This window comes from Prunus avium, chromosome 3, assembly GCF_965620075.1.
Source record: "Prunus avium chromosome 3, drPruAviu1.hap1.1, whole genome shotgun sequence".
NCBI lineage: Eukaryota > Viridiplantae > Streptophyta > Magnoliopsida > Rosales > Rosaceae > Prunus > Prunus avium.
In genome coordinates this window covers 6031393-6047519 of record NC_142286.1, presented here as the reverse complement: position 1 = coordinate 6047519, position 16127 = coordinate 6031393, and the positions used below count along the sequence as shown (strand labels likewise).

The 16127-nt window shown below is 38.6% G+C and overlaps 1 protein-coding gene and 1 pseudogene across 1 annotated transcript; one reads left to right on the top strand and one right to left on the bottom strand.

The window, feature by feature from the left end:
• Positions 1 to 694: 694 nt before the first annotated feature.
• On the top strand, positions 695 to 8993 carry LOC148295509 (nudix hydrolase 24, chloroplastic-like; annotated as a pseudogene).
• Positions 8994 to 9756: 763 nt separating this feature from the next.
• LOC110769469 (coatomer subunit beta'-1-like) lies at positions 9757 to 12659 on the bottom strand. Its single transcript, XM_088249810.1, has 6 exons — positions 11903 to 12659; positions 11561 to 11788; positions 11055 to 11455; positions 10865 to 10933; positions 10168 to 10611; positions 9757 to 9943 (listed from the first exon to the last, which is right to left on the bottom strand). The coding sequence occupies exons 1-5, from the start codon at positions 11918 to 11920 to the stop codon at positions 10587 to 10589; spliced, it is 741 nt and encodes a 246-aa protein (XP_088105936.1). The 5' UTR covers positions 11921 to 12659; the 3' UTR covers positions 9757 to 9943; positions 10168 to 10586.
• Between the last annotated feature and the right edge of the window lie 3468 nt (positions 12660 to 16127).

Here is a 16127-nt window from a genome sequence, read left to right as displayed (position 1 = left end):
TTTTACCATTCTCTGCCTTTTGCTTTATATATATAGATACAAAGCTCAAATTTCAGATGAGATTTTAGGTTAAGATTCTCCTGTACCACGTGTCGATATTTATTATAAAATACAAATATCATATTTCAAATAAGATTTTGACCCTCTAAAATAGCGCAACGTGTCATCTCTATCTTCTAAATCACTCTATAAAACCAGAGGCTCAGCTCATACCTCTCGCACCAGATCTTCTCTATCCTTTCATTTATCAGATTTTAGATTTCATACTCCACTCTCAATGTCAGACATGAGGAGATGCTTGGAGAGGCAAGAGTGAGAAATTAAAGAAAGAATACGTAGACGAGCTGAAGAAAAAAAGGTGCAGCAAGAAGATGATGAACAAGTTGCCATGGCAGTGGGTATGCTCGATCTATCAAGCCAAGGCCGCCGTCGTGGTTTACAAGTCGGTCGTGGCCCGAACGTGGACAGACATAGCCATTCTCGAGATAAGAATTTGTTGGAAGATTACTTTATCCCAAATTATGTGCACTCTAATGTTGATTTTCAAGGGATATAGAATGCAACCCAATTTGTTCAATAAAGTCATGCATGATATTTGCAATTACGATGCATACTTCGTTTAGAAGTGTGATGTTGTTGGGGTTTTGGGGCTTTGGGGCTTCTTCCGGAGCAAAAGCTTACAGCTGTTATACGAATGCTGGTGTATGGTGCATCTGCTGATCAGGTGGATGAGATTGCTAGGATGGGGAAGTCCACTACTATAGAGAGCTTGGTCAGATTCTGTGATGCAATCGAAACTCTCTACACCAGGGACTACCTCCGCAAACCTACGCCTAGAGACCTTCAAAGGCTTCTACAAAAGGCAGAAGCTCGAGGTTTTCCAAGCATGATTGGAAGCATCAACTGTATGCACTGGCAATAGAAGAATTGCCCAATTGTCTGGCAAGGAGATTATGGAAATAGGAAAGGGCAAAAACGTATCATTCTCGAAGCCATTGCTGGATTCGATACATGGGTTTAGCATGCCTTCTTCGGAGTTGCCGGATCTCAAAACAACCTGAACGTGCTGGGTCAATCCCCGGTATTCAACGATGTCTTGAGAGGTGAAGCCATGAATATCACCTATGAAATCAACAAAACCGTCTACTGGAATGGGTATTATCTAGCAAACGGCATCTACCCGAGATGGACTACATTTGTCAAATCAATTCCGCATCCCCAATCCGAGAAGGAAAAATTATTTTCTGCCTATCAAGAGGGTTTCAGGAAAGATGTTGAAAGGTGTTTTGGTATCCTCCAAGCTTGGTAGGCAATTATTAGGGGCGTTGCGCGTATGTTTGATGAGGAGGTGCTGAGGAGCATTATGATGACGGGCATCATCCTCCATAATATGATTGTGGAGGATGAGTATGATTATGATGCTCTAGATGTGTTTGAACTGGATCCCATGAACACGGCTTTGACAAGAATTTATGAAAGGTCCATATGAGCTAATGGACAACCATTGGAGCATGAACCGTTGGTTAGGGACGGTCATTTCATGAACCGTATGATTGATCGATATACGGAAATGCAATCGTCTTATATTCATGAACAACATCAAGTTGACTTGATGGAGCATTTATGGGCGGTTAGAGGCAATGATGGAGAATGAAGTGAAGTGAAGTGAAGATGCTTTGTTTTTAATTTTGCTTTGTGTTGATGTTTTATTTTTAATTATGCTTTGATTGTGGTTTATTTTTAATTATGCTTTGGTTGTGGTGTGGTTTTTATTTTATTTTTATAATTATGTTTTGTTTGATGTATGCAATGTGTTGAATAAAAATGTATTTTATTGAATGATTTCTTTATTCACTCAAAGAAAAGCAATACAACTAATTACTAATTAAATAAAAGACAAGAATTACAACTACTTTAATAAAAAAAGAAGAAGCAATACAATTAAATAAAAGGCAAGCAAAAGAAATTAATGGTTTTGATCATTTAACCAATCGGTGTTGCTAGGTCCATTGTCACGAAAAAAATTTCTTCTCATAACATCCCTTCGTTCTAGCCTCCAAAATTGTTTTGTTTCAGGGGACATATGGCTTGTATCCATGGCCATGGTTTCCCGATCCTTCTTCTCAATGTCTTGTTTGCGTATATACTCCATTTCTCTTGCATATTCTTCATTCAGTGCCTTCTCATCCGCATCTTTTTTCATGTCTAACTCAATTCTCATGGTGTCATTCCTTGCAATTTGCTCCAAAAATTTTGCAGTATCATTGGTGGATGTACTCCCTCTCTTGGCCTTCGCCACTTTTCTCCCAATAGGCCTCGGCTCATTTTGGATTGGTGAGTCTTAACTCATCAGGGAATCCAAAGGCGAATATGATGTCGTTGAATCATGGAGTGGCGTCTCGTTCAACACAACGGTCGGACCCGTGGGAATAATTCTGAATCTCGAACAATTTTTCACCACCTCCCAACATTGGTCATGGTTGAAAGATTTTCTGCCTTGCCCAATGGCACTGAACCACATTTGTGCTTGCATAATCTTTTTTTTTTTTAAAAATGGACATGCAAGAAACATTCAAAAAATATTGGAAATGCAAGAAACATTAAAAAAAAAATTAGGACATTAAAATTAATAAAATGGAAATTACAAATAATTTAACTCATTGCCAAGATTTTCCCCGCTTCAATGGTTGTCCCTTGCTTTTGCCAACGCATCTCTCTATTTCCCCAACTTTTTATTCAAAAATTTCCACCTGCGAGTCGAACCCAATCTTTCACAAAATTCGGCATGAATTTTTCTCCACATATGAGAGTTCATCTCATGGCCTGTGACCGGACAATGACCAACTTGGACCAACACTCACACAACAAAACATCTTCCATGGTTATTCACGCCTTTTCGGCTTTGATGGAATATGCCATAAGATGATGAAAAAAAATGAAATTTGAAAGTGAATAAAATGTTGTGTAGAAAGTGAATAATAGTAGAAGGAGAAGAAAATGTATGAGGATTTGGTGTTGAAAGTGAAGAATATTGGTAGATATTTATAGAAAAAAAAATTATAGAATTTTTTGGTAATTTTTAAATAATGTTTTGATTTTTTTTTTCTTCATATTTTTAATGCAAAAAATAGGGCAGCCATTGTATTGGAGGAGAAAACTGGATCGGAGAGCCCAGAGGCCTCCACGTGGCTTCCAGTAGTTGGCGGAAAAGAAGGGCTGATGCCAGCCTGGCGTCAACGCACGGAATTTAAATTTTTTTTACCGTTGCCGTGTGAAATGCACGGGCCAACGGTAAAAAAAATTTAAACTCGTGCACTGACGTCAGGCTGGCGTCAGCTCGACCTCGGACTGGAGCATGGGCTCGTTCTGCCTTCGGGCCAGCCCGGTTTCATAGGACCCACAAGCTGCCCGGGCAGCTTTGGCCCACTGGAAGCGCCTTTTGGGGCTTAGGCCGCCCTGGCACGAGCTGATGGTTGGAACCGCTCTTAGTTGCTGGACTTTTGGCCACCAGACTTCATTGAAATCACCCATCCCAACTACGAGCGCCCATCACCAAGTCTAGTTCAGTAAAAATGAATATTGAATTGCAAATTAGTGGTCTCAGATTTGAACCTTTGTGGCATATTGATAGTGTGTGTGAGAAAATTCTCCTCCTCTTTTTTAACTTTGGCGCAAAAAAAAAATGCCCATCAACTGCCAATACTCTGGCTATGGTATCCCAAAACACCTCTTTCTCCTTAACCCTAGGAGGCGTATGTGTAACACCCCGAAAAATTCAAGGTGGATTTTCATATTTTAGTGAAAAATAATATAATGGTGGAGAATGATTAGGGGTATTTTATCAAGTGATTTTGGATTTAGAATATTAAATTAAGTGTGTTTAATTTGAAGTTGGACAAAATGACCAAAAAATACCTCTATGTGTGAAAGATTACCAAAATACCCTTGTAGGGAAAAAAAAAAAAAAAAAGGGAAGGAAGCAACGTGTAAGCCAAGCATTTCTTCCCTCCTTCATTCTTCCCCCCCTTCCCACTTACATTCTCTTCAAAAATCTGATTTTGGGATGAGTTGTAAACCTATGGTAGATGAGTCACCTAGTCTAGCCTAAGATTCTTTCTTATTCTCTTCTTCCCATTCATTGTATTATCACCCTCTTCTAAATGGATGACTCACCTAGTCTAATTAAGGCTCTTCAATCATGAATTTACTCTTATCCTCATCATTCATTGTATCATCCATTTCTTCCTCATTCACCTTAGTTTCATCCTTATTCTTCTTTTGTTCCTCTTCAAAATCCAAAATTCGTCACTTCCTTGGAGCAGCCAAGAACTCAAATTTCGGAAGCTCAAATGAGAAAACTTTCTTCATAAAAGTTGTTCATTTACGTGATTCCTATAACATACTCAAATTTCAGCTCAATCCGACTAGTATAGGCTCTGAAACGTTGCTATGATCACAATAAGTTTACCATTTCCTGATTTCACAGCAGTATGCTCGGTTTCAGTTTGTTTCTGTGATTTCCTGTACTCAAATGACTTTGGTTCCTTCATCAAAGTTGTTTGAAATGCTGTCTATTATAAGATATCAAAATTTCAGATTGATCGGACTTCTATAGCCACCTTGGGAACGTTTAGAGTGGAACTTGTTTATAGTCTTCAACCCTAGTTCCTTCCCTCGTTTTCAGTCCAAAACACTCATTTCAAAAGCTCAAAACACTAGGTTTCTTCATGATAGTTACTCCAAATTATCCTCTTTATAACATATCCAAAGATCATCCAAACGCAACCATTATAACTCTCTGAAAATTGGTATGAACAAAACTTGTTCAATTGATTTTGTTGAATCTCTTGTTATAGATGTGTACTTTCTCTCAAATGGCTTGTTCCTTATCATTCAAGTGCTCAAATTAGCCACTAGCATCTCAAGTAAATGATTCTTTGAAGGCATGAAGCTCATCTTTTTATTGTCTCTTTGAGTACTAGTTATAAACCAAGTGTTGGTTCTTAAGGATATATATATATCTTTCAAAGTGTGTTTTTGTGAAGTTCTAGATTATTTCAATGTGATTTTTGTTTCAATTTCATTATGGGATTTTGTTACATCAAAATGAATATCTCAAGGGTTATTTCAAAGTTGGTTTTGTGCCATTTGAATTTAAAATGATTTTTTGAAATTTCAAAGTAGAGACTATCCTGCTGGAATTGTTTTGATTCTGTTGCATACCCTGTTTTGAATAAGTGTTTGAAAACTTCCTAAACTTGGATTTTCATGAAATTTTAGTATGTTTTACTTTCTCGTATTTTCTTCAGATCTGGAAATTTTTATCCAGTTTGGTTGTAAATTGTAATTTTGGTGATTTTTCAAAATAAAGTGTACAAACCTGAAAAAAAGAAAAAGAACGTTATGTAGCCTAGGCTGTTTTGGTTTCTATTTTGACATGCTTCCTTAACCCTAATTTTTATCAAATTTTGACATATTTAATGTTTCTATATCTAGTTGTGATCTTGAAAGTTTTACATTATTTTGATTTGAACTCAATATTTAGTGAATTTTCAAAATTAACGTGTTCCAACCCAAATGTTTAGCAAAACTGAAATTTTAGTTTTAAATTGATGTTTTAAATTTTCTTTATGAGTCTAGAGCCGAACCACCTGATTTTAAACATCCCAAAGAGTATAACTATTATAGGAGGGAAATAGATTAGTTTTTCCTTAACGCTTGGTTCTATGCTTGCTTGGATGTGAGGTTAAGGGAGTAACAATCAGGTCAAACAACTTGTCAAGTGTTTTATGGGGTTTTAGGTCTACATGCGCTAGTAGGACACTCAAATTTGTTTCCTTATTTCCAATGAATTTTAATAAGAAAATTATCTTAACTAGGTGTTCTACTCTGCGTACTTTCGAGGACGAAACCGCACAAGGTTAAGCTAGCTGGACATGAGGTAGGGTTTCCTGATTTCCCAATGATTGGGCTATGTCACTTTTAATCTTGGTGCTTATATATAGTACTATAAATATGAATATTATTATTGCGTTGCTCGGTGAATACTATTTGATATTATGTGAACATTATTGTTGATGTTTCTCCGTGGATATTATTTGAAGTTGAGTGAATATTATTATGCATGTGATTAAGCCTGGAATATTATTGTTATTATCTATATTATTATTCTGCAGAGATAAATGATGTTTGCGTTGCATTACATATGCATCATAAAGACAGTAGTGTTTGGGGTGTGTGTGTGTGTGTCGTTTGAGGTATATCTAAGGGGTGGGAGAAGGCCTTAGATATATCGAAGTAAATAAAATGTGTAGTATATTCAGGTGACGGGAGCAGAGCTTGAATATATTGAGGTGATGGGAGCAGGGCCTCTAATGATAAGTGAAAGTTGAGAAGTTCGTAAACAAAAAAAAATGGGTTAAGGGACGGATGGGCGTTAGTTCATATTTTAGGGTATTCGGAGCCACAATGGTAAAACGCATGGTATGGGACATGCAGACTTGTTGCCCTAAGATATGAATTAGTGGGATTAGAAGGGAGTGAGTTCATGGCATCACCGCATATGCAAATTTATTTATCTGGTATGATTGTATAATTTATATATCTTGTGTTGTTTGATGCATGACACTTTGATTAATTGTGATAGCTGACCTTGAAGGGTTTGACGGTACTCTACTGAGCATTAGAATGCTCATACCCTAATAGATTGTGCAGGATTAAAGAAGAAGTTTGAGGAAGCAGGTTCAACTAAGCTGCTGGGCTTTTATTGTTGATTTGTGTAATTAATATTTGTAAGTAATCAACCATTTGTTAAAGATCTTAGTTAACTACAAGCTACTGCGACTCTGATTTTGTGATGTTAAGTAAATTTGTATTATTTTGTGGCTCTATTTCTCATCATATCATGGTTGTAGGATTTTATTCTTATGACTATGGTATGACTCACACCATGATTCGTGAATATTCCTTGTTTTCGAATTGAGTCGTGACACAGTATGAAACCAAGAGATGCACATATACATACCCTACGTAAGGGTGGACAAAAAACAGTTGTACTGGTGGACTGAAACGAGAAAAACTGAAGAAGAAAAAAATGTCAACCTTGGCTCAAACACCAAACCAAACTCGGCTTGATCAATTCGATTCATGGTTTTTACGTCATATTAGCGATTTGCACTCAACTGAACTAATTATATATATATATATATATATATATTTTAATACAAATGTCAAAGTATATTTGGAGTTGTGGCATCAATGCTAAACTCAAGTTTTCTTTAAAGTCAAAGTATTTTCGAACCCGCTCTCATGGGCTGTAGCAGCGGCATTCCTCAGCTCTCACAGACTCGTCGACTCTCTGACCTTCCATTTTACCGCCAAAGCTTTTCGCGCTTTCCCCAAGGCGCTTACGACGTCGTTCCCAGTTCGTTCCAACTAGAAAGCTTTTCACAAAGTTGTCACTTTTCGTACTACATCAGTCTCAACCTCCGATAATGTCTTCATTTGGGACAACGTCGTTACGATATCCAAACCGATTCAGATCTCAAGGGCTACTCGGAAAAGATCAAAATCTGCAATCACGCTTTCCTTGGTAAGTTATGTGGGAGCAAATATTTTCGTCTCCAATCACAGCACGCCACGTGGAAAAGAAGATTATCCCTTAAATTAATTAAACCAATTTATTTGGTTAATTAATTAATAGGGATAATATCTTAATTATAAGATAATTATCTTTATTTAATAAGATAATATCATTAATTGGGATATTATCATAATAAGAGGATAATATCTGAATTACAGGATATTATCTCATAATTAATGAGATAATATCATTAATTCAGATATTATCATAATAAAAGGATGTAATCAAGTCCGACGTAATCTCTACGAAACCCTAGCCCCGAGGCTCCTATAAATAGATGACTTCATTCATCATTCAAGGTACTTCAAAAACCACACATCTAAACCTACTCCTGATACCCGAGAAAAATACCCGGAGCTCCGGCCGCCCGGTTCACACCATACATACAACTCCGTACCCTTTGCTTAACTATTGTTTTCCTATAAACACTCGAACTAACTTAGGCATCGGAGGGCCTTTGGCCAACACCCCCCGAGTGTGGTTTATTTACTCCAATCTTTTTTACAGGAATCGAGAAGGAGAGAGAAGGAAGATTGAAGGTTGAAGGATCCATAGGCGAATATTCTCCCGCGAGATTATTTGCACAAACAAGTTATACAATACATTTTCTCAGCTGCCAAACAGAAACAGACCAATTGTTCGTTTATCTCTCCACAGTCCACTCCACTCCACATTTTATTGAAACTGCTTGCAGGAATCGCACTCTGAGTTCCTTCCCTTTGTAATTGAGGACCGTTCACAAAGGGTAAGCTCAAATTCCGTGAATTCAAATAATCCGTGAATTCAAGGACGTGTTTACTTTCCCACCAGAAAATTCAAACTCTAATGGCGGTTGGATTCATCGCTGAGCACAGGACAAGATCTGTGGGAGATGTAATCAAAAGCTTAGGGGAAGAACATAGTCCAGCTATAAGGAATGAGCTACAGTTTGTTTCTGCGATTTGCGCCAACTTTTTTTAACCTTGGTCTAGGGGATTAAACAGTGAATTATAATCAATTTTTGATGCATCTCTAGCAAGTCATTTTGACTATATTAATCTGTATGATGAATGGATTAATTGGTTCTATATATGTATCTAGCAATGCCTGTACTGTACGTAGTTTGTTATTAGATCGACATGGAGATGGAGGTCTGTGAAGGGGCCGGATAATGAGGTTTTGGAGGTGACACTGTGTGCGCTATAGTGTTGGCTAGAGAGGAATATAAGATTTTTTTGTAGGGTTTGAAATTTCAGCGGTAGCATTGAGTCTGGTCGCTTTTTCAATGGTCACGTAGGAAGGAAGCCAGCTAACTCTTTTATTGTTGTTCATTTGATTTTCTTGCAACTTTTCATTTTTAACATTTTTTATGTGTTGGAATAGGCTTATGGAGTGCACATAAATGGCTATGTTGAGAAGGATGGGAAGAAGTTTCTATGGACAGCGAAGAGAAGTCAACAGAAACCCACTTATATTTATACATCCAGGGATGCTTGATCATCTAGTTGCTGGTGGACTGGTTTGTAACGAGCTTTCATCTTGCTTTAAGGCATTTTAGTTTCTATTCTATCAGTATTTAGGTTGTCAGTGCTCAGTGGGAGCTTGCTTGAATAGTTTGCTTTTGGTATCTAGAGCCTCCAGACCTTGATGAAATAACATGGGCATTCCTCGACCCCGAAAGAGATGGATTTACATGACATGTTCCTAAATTAGACGGCTCTGGTGCACTTTAATGTCAATGTAATTGGTGAAACTACTTGACCCAAGAACTGGCGGGATTTTAGGATGTAATCTGAGGCAACTGGAAGAGCAAGGGGTCCTTCCTGGCCTGATATTTAGTGGTCTACTTTAAGCATAACAAATGAAATTAGCAGGGATGTTCTGTGCACCTCACATGGAGGGTCAATTTGGTCCAATCTTGCCATCTATAGGGGTCTGCCAAGAATTCTTTTGGGGTTTGTTTTGGGCTTAGCGTTCTTCAAAAATTATGATATATGGGTTTGGATTTTGTTCAATTGTTCATAGAGGGTTCAAATTGAGGGCAAGCAGATAGTTCATATCACGTTCAGATGATGAATGTAAGAAATTTATGACACGAAAATGATAGATTTCTTACCTCAATGACAGGCCCGACAACCACCTCAATCATAGATTTATTTAAATTAGAAGCCTCTCAATATTTTCTTATTCAACAATATATTGTCTGCTATTACAAATACCAGTTGAGAGTCTTTTATTCATTATGCTTATACAAATACTAGTTGGCAGCATAAACTTCTCTGCAGTTTTCTGAGCCTGAATCCGCACAACCATCTAGCTTTTCTGCATGTTTCACATCAAGCAATTTAAGTAAGAATCTACTTTGAACACAAGTAGGAAAAAAAAAAAAAAAACGATTCATGTTTGCACATCAGCGTTAATTTTATCAACAGGATTAATAACAACATAATCTCCACCCAAAAATAAAAAAGATGGATATGGAAATTCAGGTCCCATTTGTGATTTTGGATATTGAGGTGATCATATTTGATATGCATGTAACATACCAGGGCTGAGGTTGGTGCAGATGGAAGTTGTGCAACCAAGATTACAGTAGTAGAGAGGGTCTGGGAGCGTCTTCTTACAATCTTTCAAACACAAGCCTGTACAAATTGTGCTGGCTTTAACACAATGACAGAAGAGCATGCATTTGAGCAGGCACGTTATCGACTGAGCCTGCACTTGACTCACCGAAAACACGATCATCATCATGAGTCATGACGATGAGTACTGCTTGCACAAGTCTCCTGGAACCCTTTTTCCTTCCATATTGCTCTATATATCCCTTATTTCTTTCTTGAAATTTTGAGGTGCATGTAGAAGGTAAAATAATTCTTGAATTTATAGGCATCAGTCTTTATTCCTTCAACCTTTCCTTCAAAGCTTGGAGGTCAACAGAATCCCAAGTATGAGAGCCATTCATTTGTCAAAACCAAATGCAACCCTCAACCCTGTAGGAGGCAAGGAAAGTATATTTGATAAATATGCTGGTCAAACAATGCAATAAAACAAATCCTAACAAGGTAAGGGCAACAAATTGAAAGTCCTTTGCCACATTTACATGCTTGTATATCAAACGGTTACTCGAAAAATCATCCTCTCTGGTACACATCTTACATGCTTGTATATCAAACGGTTACTCGAACAAATCATCCTCTCTGGTACACATCTTAACCCACAAGAAAGAACAAAAAAGAAACTTACTTGTTTGATCCTTTCAAGTGTCCAATGGCCCATACTCTTCCAAGAGCATAGTTCAATTTGTCCTCTAGCCTGTGATACAACAAGAATCATTTACAACATGAGTTTCGATAAAAGCAATGCAATAGCAGGAATTAAACAGAAAACTGAGTCAATTTAATTTGTAATGTAAGTAGTTTGGATCAGAAGTTACCTAAAAGTGGTTGCATTCCATAAGTGAACGTTCCCATCCTCAGAAACTGTAATTATTATGGGAAGCTCAGCATGAACACATACAGCTGTTACATTGTGCTCATGACCTTCTAGAGTTTGCACACAACTTTTGGTTTCAATGTCCCATACTTGTTGCCAAAAAGATTTACAAATAAAATTCAAATTAGTATGACACACATACGCATCATAATCGTACGCTGTACATATAGAGCTAAACAGAAAGCTGATAACCAGCATTTGGTCCCAAACCTTAGCAGTAAAGTCATCAGAGCCACTCAATAGATATGGTTTATCCCTGTGACTGAAGTAATCGATGCAATTAACTCCTTTTGAGTGGCCATCTAAGGTAAACCCTGTGGTAGGAGAACTAATGTTCCATATCTACAATGAAACAGGACATTGTAAAAATTTAAGTGTCACAAAGGTCATGACACCAGAAATATTGCAGTTAAGTAATTTGCAACAAATTAACAGTGCCTTCAGTACCTTAATGGTGCCATCAAGCGAACTAGCAAAAGTATTGGGGTCTTTCAGATTAAATGCCACTTGCATCACATAGTGCGAATGCCCCTCGAAGATCTGAGTACATGACCAATCCTTCTCCCAATCCCAAAGCTTTATAACCTTGTCATCAGAACATGACAACAGATATGGTAGAGTGGGATGGACAGCAACACTCCTGATAAAGTCTGTGTGTGCTTCATATTCTTTGATCTTTTCCATCGAAAAATAATACATGTTAATAACTATAATTAGAAGCAAATTCCATATTCATACCGTGAATGTGAAGATTGCAGCAAGCATGCATTGTAGAAATAACATACATACCTTTGCAGGTGATGACATCGGGTTGTTTTACGCAAGGCAATGACATTTGCATTTGTTGCGCAAAGCTTGTCTTTCCTGAATTAATATTCCGAAGACAAGACAGACAGACAGCGAACAATCAACAAAGAAGAACCAGACGAGGGAGACGACGAGGTTGGGAAATAGTACATGTTGCTGCTTTATAGGAGAGAACCAACATATTACCGGTTCTGTCAGTTCCAGGTCAGGATCATCTCCCCATATGAATCAGAACCACCCTGGCACCCAAACCCTAAACCCTAAAGAACCAGACCCACCCCGCCACCCAAACCCGCCTAGCGCCGCCTAGAGCCGCCTAGCGCCTCCTAGAGCCGCCTAGAGCCGCCTAGAGCCGCCTAGCGCCGCCCAGACCCGCCTAGCGCAGCCCAGGCCCTCCCATCGCCGCCTAGACCAGCCCTGCAGTGCATAAGTCTGAAAAATCTCTAGGCAGTAGGCTTAAAGAGCAAAAGAAAAGAACCAGACCCACCCTGGCACCCACACCCGCCTAGCGCCGTCCAGACCCGCCTAGCCCCGCCCAGACCCGCCCAGACCCGCCCAGGCCGCCTAGGCTGATATTTCTTAATGCAGAGTATGGATTGGAAGGAATGGTTTCAACAAGAGGGGATATTTGCTTCCAAGGTTGGTAAAGTATGTAGGTTCTGTTGCCCTCAGTGTAGGACATTAAGCATATCTATAGGGTTTATTTTTATTTTTTATTCTTATATATATGTAGGAAAAGAAAAAAATTGTAGAAATAGGGAAACAAGCACAGTAGACATTTGTGAGAACCAACCAACCCTAGTCTGCAATCTGCATTAAGTCAAAACAGGGTTAAGCCTGTCCGAAAAAATTCAAGTTTCATTGACATTTTGTTTGATCTGTTTGATGATTTTTGTTCCCTTATATATCTATGGTTAATCGTGGTTTAAAAAATATATATTTTTAAAATTTTTTGTATTATCCTGCGCACTAATAACCTTTAGGACTGGTATAGGGTTGTTCCTGATAGTCCTTCTGAACGCATGATGAACCTTCCAACCACTAGAAAACTGGAGAGCTTCAAGTCATTTTTTACCTTTCATTTCATCCTAAACCATCTGCAATTTTCCCCTTATTGAACAGATGGAGAGGTGGAGAGCTTCAAGTTGATCCCTGTGATGCATGTTGTCATACAAAGGACACAATTTTTCAAGCCAAATTGCTCTCTTGTCATCATTGATTTCCTGAAACTACATTCTTCTGCCAATTTATAGGAAGGAATCTTGAGCATATTAACGAATCTTTTCATTTTTCCCTTTCCAAGACCTTGAGGAGCTTCATTTGCCCACTCCGCCACTGCAACACAACAATGAATCACCAACAACAACTAAACAATAAGGCAAACCACAATAATTAACAGTAGTCTCCCTATAAATTGTGGCTTTAGCTTCCACTTCCAGCACCAACAAACTTCGAGAATCAAACAGAGTTGAATTAAAAAAAAAACAAAGAAAAGTGAGGAGCAATGGATGCTAGTGTTCAGGGCTGTGGTTTTGATGAGCATGCTTGTGCTTGCAATAGCTCGAGCTGATATTAATCCCTCTTGTACCAATGCGGTTCCAAATGGCAACACTCTTGGTCAAATTGATGATGTCTCTGATCCTTCCAATACAAATCTTGTGGTTCCAAATGGTCATCTTATTCCTTGTGGTTTACGATGTGCGAGGAAATGCATGTTGAGCCCAATATGCCTTTGCATATGCATGATTAAATGCAAGAGAAGTTGTGTATAACTATACACAAAATTGTGCCAACTCCAGTGCCATCACAAGGATTATTGAGGTAATGTTAAGATATAATGAACACTTACAAAAATTTCACTCCCCTGGGTAATTTAGATAATGATATTCGTCCTACATCGTAATTTAGGACTTTCTGTTGTTTGAAAAAGATATCCATTTCTCCGATGATCACTTTACAAATTTTTTAATACTAGTACCTAACTTTATCCAGTTATGTCTATAAATATTGCATAAAATGGTTCTTCTGCTTGAGCTTTTACAAAAATATTATGCAAATAGAAAGTACTTCTTAACTTTAGCAACAATTCATTTTGAATCATCTTAATAGATTAAATACTGCCAAGAACCTGCAAATGACAACAAAGCCTCGTTTAAAATTGTATCAATAACTAGAAGCAATAAAACCATGTACTACCTGTTAGAAGTTGTCATATGTTGAATTTGTCTATGTTAATTATGTTGTCTAGTAGTCAATTAATGTGGCTAGTAATAGTCAATTAATGTTTGGCACCTACTATGTTTGGCACCTACAATATTTGGGGGGCTTGACTAGTTTGGTTGCCTAATTAGTTTGGTTGCCTAACTTGGTTGGTTGCCTAACTTGGTTGGTTGCCTAACTTGGGGGGCTTGACTAATGTCTTAGGAACTTGTATATATATGTGTTGATTGTAAGTAATGAACATAAGTGAAAATCAGAAAATATTCAACAACTCTCATTCTCTCTACTCTTTCCACTTTCTTCTCTCAATATTCTCTATGTTTTGACATGGTATCAGAGCAGCGATCTTGCTGACTCTAGTCTTGAATTGTTGTTTCCATCATGGGAGAAGATGATTTTTCCCATGTTGAAAGTAGCACCACCGATCCTACTACTTTCACCGAATTTGCTGCTCAAATGGCTGAGTTGATGAAGATACAAGCATCAACATCGAATACGACCCCGACCCCGACCCCGACTATTACCTACGAAACCTCTCCTGCACAAATTGGCATTAAGTTGGATGGCTCCAACTATGCCTTATGGTCTCAAGTTATTGAGATGTATGTTGCTGGCAAGGATAAGCTGGGATATCTCACTGGTGAACTCCCAGCACCTTCTCAGACGGACTCGACATTCAACCGATGGCGAACAGAAAATGCAATCGTGAAAGGGTGGCTAATCAACTCCATGGAGCCAAGGTTAATTGGCAACTTCATTAGATTCTCGACGGCCAAAGGAGTTTGGGACGCAATAGCCACAACTTACTTTGATGGCTCTGACACCTCCCAGGTGTATGATCTTAAAAGACGAATCTCCCGTATGCGACAAGGGGGAGGTTCGATTGAAGCTTACTACAATGATCTCCAAGGCTTATGGCGAGAAATCGATTTTCGCCGTCCAAATGAGATGAAGTGCGAGTTGGATATCAAAAAATACTATGATATCATCCAAGAAGATCGAGTTTATATTTTCTTGGATGGTTTGGATGATCGACTAGACAAAGCCCGAAGTGATGTGCTCCAAATGAGTCCATTTCCTACAGTAGAGCAAGCTTATGCTCATGTTCGACGAGAAGATATCCGACAAACTGTGATGTTAGGAGCTCCAACACCAACCGGAGTAGGATTGGTAACAAAAGGAACATACCGACCCTCTCGCCCAATTCCAACTGCTCATCTCCAGCTACAGACAGCTGCCAATAAGACTACTCCACCTTCTCGACCCAAGGCTCCCACAGATGGGAGTGGTTGCACTCACTGCGGGAATCCAAAGCACACTCGAGAAACTTGTTTTAAACTAAATGGTTATCCAGATTGGTGGGATGGTCTCAAGGCTCGTAAACTTGCTGCTGGAGGAACGGGTCGTGCTGCCCTTGTCACCTCGGATCCTCTGGTAACGTTAATTCCTCATGAAGAGTCTACCTCAACATCAGAAAAGGACTCTTCATCTTTCAGTAACTCAGGTAACTGTGGATATGTATTTCATACATCATATACAAGTGACTCCACAGGTTGGATTATTGATTCAGGAGCCACAGATCATATGACGTTTGATCCAACCGATTTTCTAAGCACAACCACACCACAACGAACAAGTATTGCCAACGCAAATGGTGTTACCTCTCCTGTGATTGGTGCTGGAACCATTGGCCTCTCTCCATCCCTTACTCTTCAAAATACTTTGCTTGTCCCATCGTTGTCTAATAAATTGATATCTGTTGGCCAAGCTACTGAGCAACTAAATTGTTGTGTACTCATGTATCCCGATTTTTGTTTATTTCAGGATATTCTCACCAAGGAGATCATTGGTCGTGGTACTAAGAGAGGGGGGTTGTACTATGTGGATGATTTCAGTATGGGAAGGGCACATAGTGTGAAGCACTCATCGACTTGGAAGGATCGACAACTTTGGTTATGGCACCGGCGTTTGGGGCATCCGTCTTTTG